This window comes from Taudactylus pleione, unplaced genomic scaffold (assembly GCF_031769625.1).
Source record: "Taudactylus pleione unplaced genomic scaffold, aTauple2 ptg000689l, whole genome shotgun sequence".
Lineage (NCBI taxonomy): Eukaryota > Metazoa > Chordata > Amphibia > Anura > Myobatrachidae > Taudactylus > Taudactylus pleione.
Genome location: NW_028285091.1, coordinates 566,060 through 581,963, shown reverse-complemented (window position 1 = coordinate 581,963; position 15,904 = coordinate 566,060). Strand labels below are relative to the sequence as shown.

Genomic DNA, 15,904 nt, shown 5'->3' with positions numbered 1-15,904 from the left:
GAACCGGCTCTGTTTGCCAAAATACGGAAGACGAACGATGTAGGGGTCCCCCGTATTCTGCAACCAGCACTGGGCTCTGATACAGCCCTGGTTCTGGGAATACAGGGAGAAAAAATGCATACGGTCCCCCTGTATTTTTCAGAACCAGCATCAGACTTTTTCTAGCGGAGGGCTGATGCCATCGGGTCTCCAAGCCGAAGCAACAACCCTGATCGCTAGTCAGTCCAGGCCGGGGATCCCTGGGGAGCTGGGACCCCCCCCAAATAAAAGTGTCCCCCGCTCCAGGGCACCACAGGTCTAGGCTGAAAGCCTGGGGGCATTCCCAGCCCCCTTGGGGCAGTGGGTACCGGGATGATAGTGTATAAGTGTAGGGTAAAAAAAAAGAAATGAAAATATTGTCTTTATAAGTAGAAGTGCAAGTCCAAGCAAGCCTCCCCTGCATGCTGGTACTTGGAGATCCACAAGTACCAGCATGCGGGGCATTGAGAGCCCGCTGATACCTGTAGTTCACCTGTCTAGAAATGTTTAAATAAACACAATGCACACACCGTGACAGTATAGTTTTAATACATACATACATACTCGCCTACATTACCTGGACTGGTCCTCTTGTCTCTGTAGGCATCCTTGGTCTTGGTAAAACAAAACTAAAAAAATCCGACCCATGAACAAGGTAACATCCTTGAAGGATATCACCTCCCGAATGAATGGCTCAGACGCGGCATTACCCTTTGTAGTGCCATGTCTGAGCTATCATTGACTGAGAGAGGTCAGACCCCGCCTCTCTCAGCCAATGAGCGGCTCCCACCATTGTAGTCAATGGTGAGAACCGCAGGATCACCTTGTCACAAGTCCCCACACAGACCTCAGAACCAGACCCCGCTACTTACCTTTGCGGGCGCTCACCCGAGGCATTTTCGGCACTTACATGGTGCTGCAGCAGCTCCGTCCTCTCCGACTGGCTCCGTCAGTATCCTCCCTCCTGGACACAAGCACCCGCAGTCTGCTCCGGGGTCCGCATGGTTGGGCTGCCGCCCTCCGGTCCATGGGTGCAGCCATATTGGATTTGCCCACGTGACTCCGCCTCCACCAATGGAATAGCTCCTTCACAGTTCTCCACCAATCAGCTTCCTGCAACCTTTATAAAAGGTTACCTGCTGCAGTAACAAGTTGCCAGTGCAACAGGACTCTTAGCCTCGTCTAGTGAGCTTCCTTACTGTGTTCCACCAAGCGTATCTGCCGATTCTTCAATTGCTACACTTATGTGTGTGTCCTGCCCGGAGTTCCAGCCGTCCTCCACTATACCTGGAGTCCAGTTAAACTCCGGTCTTAACCGGAATTCAGCCGTCCTTCAGTATTCACTCAAAGGCCTCTACTACCAATATATTACTACATGCGCAGAAACTTAATTAAACCCAGTTCTTTCCAGAGCATACCTAACCCAAACAAAACAGATCCAAGACCCAGCCCGGGAACAAATTCCCTCGTCTGTGACACCTTTAGTAACCCTGCGGCTCTCACTGCATTTTATTTATTTTAATAAAAAAAACACTTTTTTTCCCCCCACAGATGCACTGATGGTTCTCACTGATCCATCCCTGCATCTGTGTTTATTTTATTAAAGACAGATGCATGCATCACGGATCTCCCTCCCCCATTCGTACATCAGTCGTTTTTTTTTTTTTAACAAATGACTCCTCGGACGGTCGGACACGCGTTGCATCGGGGCAAATGATCGTACGTGAGATCGTATGAACATAAGCACCAAATCGTGCGGATGGGACTGCCAGTACTTTCATTTGTAATTATATGACCCAGAGTGGGTGCTACTATTAGGTAGCAATAATTATTTTGGGGTGAGCGTTTGGGTGTGGGGCCCCCGGAGTTGCTCTGGCTGGGCTTTTTTCAGGGCATCACCACTTAATTCACATAGATACTTTTTCATCACCTTTCTATTTTTTTGTTTATTATTTATGTACTATTAACTCTCTCTCGTTATATTAACACTTATTATCTTTACACATCTATACTTTACACTTCACTATCACCTTTTTTCCTTTCCGTGTGATGCCCTGGGGATGGTCCTTGGCTGGAATATTTTGGGGTACCCTGCGCCTCAGACGTGAACCCCTTAATATTAGGGACACTGGTATAGAGAAGCCTTGACGCTGGCCCGGCGCTTATTCATATATTTGTAAATGTATGTAACCAATACTTTTGAATTTCTGTTATCACTTAAGATTCAAGTATTCTTGTTGATATTGCTGCAGTGTGCTGGAGGGAATATCCCTTTTTTTTCTGTGGTTCAGTGTAAACCCTGCCCTTTACAAGCACCTGTGCAATGTAATTAAGCTGATGTGAGCGACCACCATACTTTTTGTTTGCAGTTCTGAGAGGCATGAAGGGAGCCAGCATTGGGAGGATGTGCTGGTCTGTATAGTGCCATTTGGAGGTTTCTGGGATACCTCCTAGGTGAGTCAGCTCTCAGCTTATACATGTGCTGTTATTATGCAGTACATTAATTTGCAATTATATGACCCAGAGTGGGTGCTACTATTAGGTAGAAATAATTATGTTGGGGTGAGCGTTTGGGTGTGGGGCCCCCGGAGTTGCTCTGGCTGGGCTTTTTTCAGGGCATCACCACTTAATTCACATAGATACTTTTTCATCACCTTTCTATTTTTTTGTTTATTATTTATGTACTATTAACTCTCTCTCGTTATATTAACACTTATTATCTTTACACATCTGTACTTTACACTTCACTATCACCTTTTTTCCCTTTTTCGTGTGATGCCCTGGGGATGGTCCTTGGCTGGAATCTTTTGGGGTTCCCTGCGCCTCGGACGTGAACCCCATAATGTTAGGGACGCCGGTATAGAGGAGCCTTGACGCTGGCCCGGCTCTTATTCATATATTTGCAAATGTATGTAACCAATACCTCTGATGTAGGATTCAAGTATTCTTGATGATATTGCTGCAGTGTGCTGGAGGGAATATCCCTTTTTTTCCTGTGGGACTGCCAGGAAGTTCAAGGGAAATCGTAAGATGAATCTTATCTTATGCTGGCCTTACTCATGTAAGGCCAGCTTTAGGGTGCCTTGAGGATAGAGTTTGGGAATCAATGGCCTGCAAGATTCAGGCATTAGCAAAATCCCACCGAATCTTGCCGGTTTAAAAAGGCAATCATTTAAATGGTAAAACCAACCTAGTTTTGTCTTTTAAATTATTTCTGCTTTAAAACATCGGACAGTCTAGGGAAAAACCTCACTGATGCTTGAATCTCGAAAACAATTACATTCACCCCATAGTGGTTATTACTGAATTTAATTTCACACATATTACAAGAGCCTGAATAGTTTCACAATATTGAAAGTACTGTCTCTCCTTTATTAACATTCTGATGAAAAATAATGTGTGCGGTTCTTGGACAAGAAGTTTTTCCCTCAGGAACACCGCTTCTCCCTGACGTGAGTCCTCTGGTGTTTAGAAAGATTTGAATTAGTAACGAAACTTTTCCCACACACAGGGCAGGAATAAGGTCTCTCCCCCGTGTGAATCCTGCGATGTTTCGAAAGATTTGAATTAGAAATGAAACATTTACCGCATGTAGGACAAGCATACGGTTTCTCACCCGTGTGTATCCTGTAATGGACGACAAGATCCGAAGTCAGATAAAAATCTTTGCCGCATTCGGAGCAAGAATACGGTTTTTCACCTTTGTGAACCCTCTGATGCATAATCAGCGAGGAGTTAGTGATAAAGCATTTGCCACACTCCCTACAGGAAAATGGTCTCTCTCCGCTGTGAATCTTCTCATGTCTGAGTAGGCCTCCCTTCTGGGTAAAGCATTTCCCACAATCAGAACAAGAATAGGGTCTTACTCCTGTATGAATTCTCTGGTGTTTAGTAAAAGCAGAGTTAGAGGTGAAACATTTTCCACATTCAGAGCAAGAATACGGCTTCACTCCGGTGTGGATTCTGTAATGCTTGGTACGATCTGAGCTACTGCCGAAACATTTGCCACACTCAGAACACAAGTACGGCTTCTCTCCTGTATGTGTCCTCTGATGTTTAACAAGATGTGTGTTACTGATAAAACATTTGCCGCATTCAGAACAAGTGTACGGTTTCAATCCAGTTTCGATTCCCTGATTTCTACTGCTTTCAGAGCTATGGATGAAACATTTCTCATATTCAAGTGAACGCATTGATTTCTCGTCCGTATGAGTAACCTGGTGTACGGTAAGTTCTGAGAGAGATTGAAAACACTTTCCACATTCACAGCAGAAGAATGGTTTCACTTTTGTATAAGGTGTATGATCTTTCAGTATAAATAGATCAGTGTCTGCAAATTCTTCACTCAACGTGGATTCACCCCCTATAGCAGATTTATCTTGTGCATGATCAGTGTGTGTGAGAGTTCCTCCATCACACGAGACTGATTCCTCCTTAATATGAGTAGATGTATACTGTGTATGATATGTGGGTGTATACATGTCAGTGTGTGTGAGGTCTCCACCATCACATGAGACTGATTCCTCCTTAATATGAGTAGGTGTATACTGTGTATGATCTGTGGGTGTATACATGTCAGTGTCTGTGATGTCAACTCCATCACATGAGACTGATTCCTCCTTACTATGAGTAGGTGTATACTGTGTATGATATGTGGCTGTGAGGGTTCCTCCATCACATGACACTGATTCCTCCTTTCTATGAGTAGATGTATACTGTGTATGATATGTGGGTGTATACATGGCAGTGTGTGTGAGTTCTCCTCCATCACATGAGACTGGTTCCTCCTTACTATGAGTAGGTGTATACTGTGTAGGATATGTGGGTGTATACATGTCAGTGTGTGTGAGGGTTCCTCCATCACATGAGACTGATTCCTCCTTACTATGAGTAGGTGTACACTGTGTATGATATGTGGGTGTATACATGTCGGTGAGATTCAATTTTTCACATGAAGTTGGTCTCTCGGTTACATTGTCCATACAGTTGATTGTGTTTTGTTCGTCAGCTGATGAGTATTTTGCAGTCTGCACATATATATCAATGCTATGATCCTCATTCATGCAGTCCTGTGTAGACATTGGGATGTGAGATTTTCCTGATATTTTTGTATCCTTAGTGAGATCTGCTGGAGAGAAATACACTGTAGGTAGATGTTATAAACATTGGGATATTAAAGAGGAGAAAAGGCTCCTAGGAGTGACATTCCTGTACAAGATATTTTGGAGTTTTAGCTGTACTGTCTGCTGATGATATAGGGTAGATCTTCTCAAGGAGGGAGAGGGAAAGGGAAGAGCATCCGTTCAACAGGCGGCCCTACAGGCACATCGTTCAACCAGGAATCTCCCCGGTGAACCCTATGGCCAATCCGCACCTGGCTCAGGCTCTGATTCAGAGCCGGACGCTATTTGCAGTCGTTCGTTCACAAAAAAGGGGTGGCTATTCAAATGAACCGTTCGCTCTTTGCGGTCTGTTCACGCCTCTATGTCTGAACGAGCGAACAAAACTTGCGGTCGTAATTTTGAAAAAGACGCCCCCTGGCCGCTCGCACCATACGTCATGTCCGCTATTTATTAGATTAATCGAGTACATCGAACAGCGTATGAACTGCTTGCTATTCTTGTGGCTGGTTTTTCCTACCACTATTTTGCGAGCAGTTCTGACTATAAAAAAACCAAGTGACGTGGTCAATGACGCTGCGGTTTTAATTATGCACTCCCTTAAAACGCCCGTTTTGACCTTTAAGCACGCCTGCGTTCTGATCTCCACTCCCCGTTTTCAAGCACCTTCCCCTGTTACCACCCACATACGCCTCCTCCTGTCACTCAAAATAGCAGGCATTCGTTATTTAGCGAACAAACGATTTTCGGCCGCACTGACTGGTTCGCACATGCGTATTACAAACTGTACGCATGCGCAGATGTGCGAACATCGCTCGGAACGAGCGAACGGCCGCTTACGAGCGGCTCTGAATGAGACCCTCAGTTTTAATGAAACAATTATAATTGTAACCAGCGATGTCACTAGGGGGTGCGGTCATGCCCAGCGACATGGAGGTTACAAAGGGACATGGGTATCAGGCCCTGGGATTTCCAGGGGCCCCGGCTACTGTCGGCCCACTGATAGTCTGACCATCCCAACAGGGTTTGGGCCTGATTCAGAGTTGTACACAATGTCCACAGCCACCAAATAAGTGCTGAGTGGGAGTAACGGAATTCAGTATAGGGATAGCCATTGACAGCTAACAACCAGTGATGGTTTGCCACCAATGGCCAATGGTTTTTGCCATTGAAATTGGAGATCCAAAGTTTCTTTCCTATCAATGGCTTCCTGGCAGCAATGTCCCACCCATCCCTTCCCCTGATGCATGGGGCAGGGAGTCCTGCCCCGACATCAAGTCGTTAAGGGGTCTATGTACTAAGCCAGAGATAAAGTGGATGTAAATAAATGTTATTTTATCTCCATCCACTTTATCTCTCTGCAAGGCTTAGTACATAGACCCCAAAGTTCCAGACCTGATTGGCTCTCAGGGAACGATTTAGACCCTCTCGCTAGATGCGTATGCAAATTCGGCAAGGCAGGCGTTCGCATGGCAAGGCATTAGCACGCCCACTGGCTGCATGCAAATGCTTCCCAGCGTCTGAATCAGGTCCTCAGCCCGCTGTGCTCCCAAGCTGGAATTGCTATAGATTGGTGCAAACCATCGATGGTTTAATGCCATCGATGTTAAACACAATTGGCAACATTGATGGTTAATCCATCGATGGCCATCCCTAATTCAGTAATAGTTAGGCAAGAAGGAAAGCTATATTTCTTTTCATTAAAGTTGCTCCGTCTACTAATTATTTCACATTGCTTTAGCGGATCATCAGCCAGTCTCCAGAGTTAATGGCCTCAGTTCCCATGTGATTTTGCACTATCAACCATTCTGATATCAGAGAGAGACATAGAAGCTTGCAACTGTTATAAATAAATACATCTGACCAATATAGCAACACTCTGAGCAAAGGGCCTGATTCAGACCCACTCGCAAGCGGCTGTCCGCTCGCAAGTGTGTCGATGTTGTGCACTGCGCATGCGCACGACGGCGGGAGCTCCGTCGTGCGCATGCGCCTGACGCGACGAGCGAAGAACTTTCCTTCGCTCGTTGTGTCTGATCAAAGGGGGCGTGCTGTCGATGTTGATTGACAGCACGCCCCCTTTGGTGGGCGTGCCGGTGGCGTGCTTCCCTGACGGGGGCGTTCCCAAGGGAACGCCTACCGTCAGAAGCCGGCCCACTGACATGTCAGTGGGAGTGATTTTGGCTCTGATAGAGCCAAAATCACTCCGGGCCTTGCGGTTGAAAAACTCAACCGCAGGCTCTGGCTCGCAGTGGCGATGGTCGCGATGGTCAAGACCATCGCGGCCATCAAACTGCACGCTCGTATAGGCTGTGGGTGGTGACCCACAGCTATACGAGCGTCCAGGAGGACGCTCCATAATTATGGAGGGCGGCCCTCATTCAGAGCGTGCGGCTCTGAATGAGGGCCAAAGACTTGAGGTTTACAAAGGCTCAAGAGATTTGGATTCTAAAGAATAGGGCTATAACTTTGATCTCTTCTTACAAAGCCTCTTACCCAGTGATGTAAGGGGCCGGTGATTCTCCATCATTACGTCCTCATACAAATCCTTGTGTTCCTCTAGATACTCCCCTTCCTGCATGGAGAGATAGACAGTGACATCCTAACACCTTATAGGAACCTGACACACACAATGATACAGTCATCACCCAGACACATCCCCTGGTGTTACTGTATAATGTCCCATTCCCAGCAGTCACCTCTCCAGTCATCACCCAGACACATCCCCTGGTGTTACTGTATAATGTCCCATTCCCAGCAGTCACCTCTCCAGTCATCACCCAGACACATCCCCTGGTGTTACTGTATAATGTCCCATTCCCAGCAGTCACCTCTACAGTCATCACCCAGACACATCCCCTGGTGTTATTGTATAATGTCCCATTCCCAGGAGTCACCTCTCCAGTCAGCAGCTGAATGATCTTGTTGGTGAGTTCCAGGATTTTCTGGTCATTGTCTCTCTCAAGTATCAGTGAGTGGGGTGGTGGCACCGTGATGGGGCTCTGGCTCCTGCCCAATCCTCCAGATACACAGGGGCAGCTACTGGGTGTCACTCGCTCACTGGATGTCTTCTTCACTACTATATAATCCTGTGTAATAAAAAAAAAACATCATAGCAAAGATATGCCCCTACACTAATACAACATCCTCACTGGTATAGTCAGCAAACAATTATCTAATGACTATTTGGGCCTTGGGACCAGGTGAATCACATCTAAGTAATGCCCCAAAGTTCTTTGAATGGAGATACCTGAGCAACAGCAGAGCACATCAATGCTCACAAAGGCATTAGTGAACGACAGAAGATCATCTTAACATGACACCTAAATTGTCATAATGGTCCACGTTGGAATTCTTCAAAAGATAGGACAGAAAGACTGCAAACCCTGACTCATTACTAGTATCGGGTAAATATACTGCGAAGCCATGTCCAGCTTGTAAACAAAAAATCACGATAAACATGAAAATAAGTATATTTGTAGTTCAATTTTAACGACTAAAAATTCTAAAATGGACCATATCTTCGATTAGTCCAATAAAATGTTCTCCTCTTACCAATCAATCCGTGAAATATGAACGTAGGTAGCCGTAATCAGAGACTCTCCATATATATTCAGTTCACAATCCAAATTTCTTATTAGTTAAATAATTAGTAGAGGGCCCAAAGCCCCAAAATACGGGTTTGACCGCATTTCTCATATGCACCAAGCCGTTGTGGTGGGTAAGGCCATTTTCCTGATGGTGTTACCCATAGAAGCCTATGGTCTTCTATCAGGAGAGTGCTGAGAGAGGGATCCAATCGGATGCCTCCCAGCACCCCACGCGGAGCATTTATCCTTCTGCACATGCGCAGAAGGACGCCAGAGGGGCTTCTAGGTCATAGATCCGGAAGTCCCTCCATCGCAGAGGGCTGCTCTTACTGAGAGAGTGGACCTTTGCGGTGTTTGTTACCAACGCCGGCATGCATGCGAAGACTGGCGGGATGCAGGGCCGCCATCAGGGGGGGTCTGCCGGGCCTGGAGTCCTGGGCCCGGACAGAGTTGGGGCCCGGTGACAGCAGGGCAGATAATATGAATCAGGCTTCGGCAGCCTGGGAGAGACAGCGCAGCGCTGCCGGAGGTATTTGAAACATGTCACAATCCGCGAGCATTACAGCTCGCGGACCGGTGGCCAATCAGGAGTGGCCTCAATGGCTCGCGGCCAACGCCATATTTGAAATACCGCCGGCAGCGCTGCGCTGTCTCTCCCAGGCTGCTGTATATCTGCACCGCTGTCTCCCGGGGCCGGGCCCGGGCCCGCTGACGCTGAGAAGCAAGGTAGGACTCAAGAGTCCCTGCCGTATGCCCCTCCACCTAGTGCAGCTAGCCTTCTCTACCCAAACCCCCTACTCCAGCCAGCCTTCGCCTGCCCTGTGCTCCCCTTGTCCAGACAGCCTTCTCTGCCTTGTGCCCCCCCCCGGTCCAGCCAGCCTTCCCTGCCCTGTGCTCACCCTAAACCAGCCATCGTTCCCTGTCCTGTGTCCTCTAATCCAGCCAGTCTTTTTTGCCTTGTCCCCCCTTCCCAGTCCTGCCCTGTGCCTCCCCCCTAGTACACCTAGCCTTCCCTGCCTTGCCCCCCTCTAGTCCAGCCATCTTTCCCTGCCCTGTGCCCACCAATTAAGGTCCAGCCTTCCCTGTTCTGTGCACCCCCAGTTCAGCCTTTTCTGTGCCCTCCCAGTCCAGGCTTCCCAGCCGTGTGTCCCCATGTCCATCCTTCCTTCCCGACCCCAAACTTTGAGAATTTTTAAATTGGTTTAATCACCAATTGACGTCTCACCCCCCAGTGTAACTCCACCCACATTATACACAGCTCCGCCCACCTCTGCACCATCCCCCAGGGGGGCCCTGCCTATTTTGTCAGTATCGGGCCCCACAATTTCTGATGGCAGCCCTGGCGGGATGTATCGCATCCCAAATGCAATGAGTCATGCATCCCGCCCTGAAAGTGATAAAAGTTACACTCCCAGAACCCCTCACCTCTCCAGTCAGCAGGCAGATGATCTCCAGGGTGAGATTTAATATCCTCTCAGTCATGCGACTCCTGTCCTTGTCCATTCTCAGTGATTCAATCGTATGATCAGCCTAGGACTACTTACGCTTCAAACTTCATGTAACAACACGATTAAATATCTAAAATAAAATTACACAGGAAGAAATACAGAAAAATTCAATACAATCAGATTTTGGCCTCACCTGATGCAAAAATATTTCCAAATCTACCTAACAAAACATTATAGTCTACTCTAATATATTGTACTATTGATACAAACCAGCTACACTGCACTTCTTCAACATGGCACAATACATCAAGACTAGAAGATGACACGGATGGTGACACATGGTGTGGGGTAAAATCTATAGGACAGGACTAGTAGGTGACATGGATGGTGACACATGGTGTGGGATAAAATCTATAGGACAGGACTAGTAGATGACACGGATGGTGACACATGGTGTGGGATAAAATCTATAGGACAGGACTAGTAGGTGACATGGATGGTGACACAGGGTGTGGGATATAGTTACAGGTAATATACAATATATCTATAGGACGGGACTAGTAGGTGACATGGATGGTGACACAGGGTGTGGGATATAGTTACAGGTAATAATACAGTATATCTATAGGACAGGACTAGTAGGTGACATGGATGGTGACACAGGGTGTGGGATATAGTTACAGGTAATAATAATACAGTATACCTATAGACCAGGACTAGTAGGTGACATGGATGGTGACACAGGGTGTGGAATATAGTTACAGGTAATAATACAGAGTATCTATAGGACAGGACTAGTAGGTGACATGGATGGTGACACAGGGTGTGGGATATAGTTACAGGTAATACACAATATATCTATAGGACAGGACTAGTAGGTGACATGGATGGTGACACTGGGTGTGGGATATAGTTACAGGTAATAATACAATATATCTATAGGACAGGACTAGTAGGTGACATGGATGGTGACACAGGATGTGGGATATAGTTACAGGTATTATACAATATATCTATAGGACAGGACTAGTAGGTGACATGGATGGTGACACAGGGTGTGGGATATAGTTACAGGTAATAATACAGTATATCTATAGGACAGGACTAGCAGGTGACATGAATGGTGACACAGGGTGTGGGATATAGTTACAGGTAATAATACAGTATCTCTATAGGACAGGACTAGTAGGTGACATGGATGGTGACACAGGGTGTGGGATATAGTTACAGGTAATAATACAATATATCTATAGGACAGGACTAGTAGGTGACATGGATGGTGACACAGGGTGTGGGATATAGTTACAGGTAATAATAATACAGTATACCTATAGACCAGGACTAGTAGGTGACATGGATGGTGACACAGGGTGTGGGATATAGTTACAGGTAATAATACAGAGTATCTATAGGACAGGACTAGTAGGTGACATGGATGGTGACACAGGGTGTGGGATATAGTTACAGGTAATACACAATATATCTATAGGACAGGACTAGTAGGTGACATGGATGGTGACACTGGGTGTGGGATATAGTTACAGGTAATAATACAATATATCTGTAGGACAGGACTAGTAGGTGACATGGATGGTGACATAGGGTGTGGGATATAGTTACAGGTAATAATACAGTATATCTATAGGACAGGACTAGTAGGTGACATGGATGGTGACACAGGGTGTGGGATATAGTTACAGGTAATAATACAGTATATATCTATAGGACAGGACTAGTAGGTGACATGGATGGTGACACAGGGTGTGGGATATAGTTACAGGTAATAATATAGTATATCTGTAGGACAGGACTAGTAGGTGACATGGATGGTGACACAGGGTGTGGGATATAGTTACAGGTAATAATACAGTATATCTATAGGACAGGACTAGTAGGTGACATGGATGGTGACACAGGGTGTGGGATATAGTTACAGGTAATAATACAGTATATCTATAGGACAGGACTAGTAGGTGACATGGATGGTGACACAGGGTGTGGGATAAAGTTACAGGTAATAATACAACATATCTATAGGACAGGACTAGTAGGTGACATGGATGGTGACACAGGGTGTGGGATATAGTTACAGGTAATACACAATATATCTATAGGACAGGACTAGTAGGTGACATGGATGGTGACACAGGGTGTGGGATAAAGTTACAGGTAATAATACAGTATATCTATAGGACAGGACTAGTAGGTGACATGGATGGTGACACAGGGTGTGGGATATAGTTACAGGTAATAATACAGTATATCTATAGGACAGGACTAGTAGGTGACATGGATGGTGACACAGGGTGTGGGATATAATTACAGGTAATAATACAGTATGTCTATAGGACAGGACTAGTAGGTGACATGGATGGTGACACAGGGTGTGGGATAAAGTTACAGGTAATAATACACTATATCTATAGGACAGGACTAGTAGGTAACATGGATGGTGACACAGGGTGTGGGATATAGGGCCTGATTCAGAGCCGTTCGCTATTTGTGGTCGTTCGTTCAAAAACAAGGGGTGGCTATTCAAATGATCCGTTCGCAAATTGCAGTCTGTTCCCACCTCTAAGTCTGAACAAGCGAGCAAAACATACGCTCGTTTATTTGATAAAAACGCCCCCTGGCCGCACGCACCATACGTCATGTCCGCTATTTATTAGATTAATCGAATACATCGTACAGCGTATGAACTGCTCGCTATTCTTGTGGTTGGTGTTTTCAACCGCTATTTTGCGAGCAGTTCTGAGTTAAAAAAAACCAAGTGACGTGGTCAATGACGCTGCTGTATTAAATATGCACTCCCTTAAAACGCCCGTTTTGACCTTTAAGCACGCCTGCGTTCGGATCTCCACTCCCCGTTTTCAAGCACCTTCCCCTGTTACCACCCACATACGCCTCATTCTGTCACTCAAAATAGCAGGCCCTCGCTATATTGCGTACCAACGATTTTCGGCCGCACTGACTGGTTCGCGCATGCGTACTAAAAACCGTACGCATGCGCAGATGTGCGAACATCGCTCGGAACGAGCGTACTGCCGCTAGCGAGTGGCTCTGAATGAGGGCCATAGTTACAGGTAATACACAATATATCTATAGGACAGGACTAGTAGGTGACATGGATGGTGACACGGGGTGTGGGATATAGTTACAGGTAATATTACAATATATCTATAGGACAGGACTAGTAGGTGACATGGATGGTGACACAGGGTGTGGGATATAGTCACAGGTAATAATACAGTATATCTATAGGACAGGACTAGAAGGTGACATGGATGGTGACACAGGGTGTGGGATATAGTTACAGGTAATACACAATATATCTATAGGACAGGACTAGTAGGTGACATGGATGGTGACACAGGGTGTGGGATATAGTTACAGGTAATATACAATATATCTATAGGACAGGACTAGTAGGTGACATGGATGGTGACACAGGGTGTGGGATATAGTTACAGGTAATAATACAGTATATCTATAGGACAGGACTAGTAGGTGACATGGATGGTGACACAGGGTGTGGGATATAGTTACAGGTAATAATAATACAGTATACCTATAGACCAGGACTAGTAGGTGACATGGATGGTGACACAGGGTGTGGGATATAGTTACAGGTAATAATACAGAGTATCTATAGGACAGGACTAGTAGTTGACATGGATGGTGACACAGGGTGTGGGATATAGTTACAGGTAATACACAATATATCTATAGGACAGGACTAGTAGGTGACATGGATGGTGACACTGGGTGTGGGATATAGTTACAGGTAATAATATAATATATCTATAGGACAGGACTAGTAGGTGACATAGGGTGTGGGATATAGTTACAGGTAATAATACAGTATATCTGTAGGACAGGACTAGTAGGTGACATGGATGGTGACACAGGGTGTGGGATATAGTTACAGGTAATAATACAGTATATCTATAGGACAGGACTAGTAGGTGACATGGATGGTGACACAGGGTGTGGGATATAGTTACAGGTAATAATACAGTATATATCTATAGGACAGGACTAGTAGGTGACATGGATGGTGACACAGGGTGTGGGATATAGTTACAGGTAATAATACAGTATATCTGTAGGACAGGACTAGTAGGTGACATGGATGGTGACACAGGGTGTGGGATATAGTCACAGGTAATAATACAGTATATCTATAGGACAGGACTAGTAGGTGACATGGATGGTGACACAGGGTGTGGGATATAGTTACAGGTAATAATACAGTATGTCTATAGGACAGGACTAGTAGGTGACATGGATGGTGACACAGGGTGTGGGATAAAGTTACAGGTAATAATACACTATATCTATAGGACAGGACTAGTAGGTAACATGGATGGTGACACAGGGTGTGGGATATAGTTACAGGTAATACACAATATATCTATAGGACAGGACTAGTAGGTGACATGGATGGTGACACTGGGTGTGGGATATAGTTACAGGTAATAATACAGTATATCTATAGGACAGGACTAGTAGGTGACATGGATGGTGACACAGGGTGTGGGTTATAGTTACAGGTAATACACAATATATCTATAGGACATGACTAGTAGGTGACATGGATGGTGACACTGGGTGTGGGATATAGTTACAGGTAATAATACAATATATCTATAGGAAAGGACTAGTAGGTGACATGGATGGTGACACAGGGTGTGGGATATAGTTACAGGTAATAATACAATATATCTATAGGACAGGACTAGTAGGTGACATGGATGGTGACACAGGGTGTGGGATATAGTTACAGGTAATACACAATATATCTATAGGACAGGACTAGTAGGTGACATGGATGGTGACACTGGGTGTGGGATATAGTTACAGGTAATAATACAGTATATCTATAGGACAGGACTAGTAGGTGACATGGATGGTGACACAGGGTGTGGGATATAGTTACAGGTAATAATACAGTATACCTATAGGACAGGACTAGTAGGTGACATGGATGGTGACACAGGGTGTGGGATAAAGTTACAGGTAATAATACAGTATATCTATAGGACAGTACTAGTAGGTGACATGGATGGTGACACAGGGTGTGGAATATAGTTACAGGTAATAATACAATATATCTATAGGACAGGACTAGTAGGTGACATGGATGGTGACACAGGATGTGGGATATAGTTACAGGTAATAATACAATATATCTATAGGACAGGACTAGTAGGTGACATGGATGGTGACACAGGGTGTGGGATAAAGTTACAGGTAATAATACAGTATATCTATAGGACAGTACTAGTAGGTGACATGGATGGTGACACAGGGTGTGGAATATAGTTACAGGTAATAATACAATATATCTATAGGACAGGACTAGTAGGTGACATGGATGGTGACACAGGATGTGGGATATAGTTACAGGTAATAATAGAATATATCTATAGGACAGGACTAGTAGGTGACATGGATGGTGACACAGGAACTGTAATAAAGTAACAGGGAATCGTTTTGAACTTCACTGCCTGTTTATCTGGGGAAGAATAAAACAGATGCAATATAAAATAGTGCCCTTGTACCTGGGATACAAACATATAAAAATGAATAATTCATGCAATTACCAGCTTTGACATCCAGCAGCATCAGATCAGATCCAGAGTCTCCTCTGTCTGTTTTCTATTACTGCTGCCTGTAAAGGAAAGCTGGTGGCTGCTAGATAATAACACACTTCCTGGTTGTGCGT

The 15,904-nt window shown here is 45.2% G+C and overlaps 1 protein-coding gene across 2 annotated transcripts; it reads right to left on the bottom strand.

Annotated features, from left to right (window-relative positions):
- Positions 1 to 3,311: 3,311 nt before the first annotated feature.
- LOC148477787 (uncharacterized) lies at positions 3,312 to 15,846 on the bottom strand. 2 transcript variants are annotated; one of them, XM_088456172.1, is made up of 5 exons: positions 15,783 to 15,846; positions 10,154 to 10,306; positions 8,036 to 8,227; positions 7,635 to 7,713; positions 3,312 to 5,146 (listed from the first exon to the last, which is right to left on the bottom strand). In XM_088456172.1, exons 2-5 carry the CDS (start codon positions 10,229 to 10,231, stop codon positions 3,447 to 3,449), a joined length of 2,049 nt encoding a protein of 682 aa, XP_088312298.1. In that variant the 5' UTR covers positions 10,232 to 10,306; positions 15,783 to 15,846; the 3' UTR covers positions 3,312 to 3,446. The 2 variants fall into 2 exon arrangements, with proteins under 2 accessions (XP_088312298.1, XP_088312300.1); XM_088456174.1 differs by having other exon boundaries at positions 3,312 to 5,143.
- Positions 15,847 to 15,904: the final 58 nt, after the last annotated feature.

Bases quoted from the DNA above. Each gene is read 5' to 3' on its own strand.
- LOC148477787 (XM_088456172.1), bottom strand. From the start codon at position 10,231: ATGGACAAGGACAGGAGTCGCATGACTGAGAGGATATTAAATCTCACC. The intron at 7,714-8,035 runs GTGACTCCTGGG...CTCTCCATGCAG, and splicing joins TTCAGCTGCTGACTGGAGAG to GAAGGGGAGTATCTAGAGGA. The intron at 5,147-7,634 runs GTAAGAGGCTTT...ATTTCTCTCCAG, and splicing joins CCGGCCCCTTACATCACTGG to CAGATCTCACTAAGGATACA.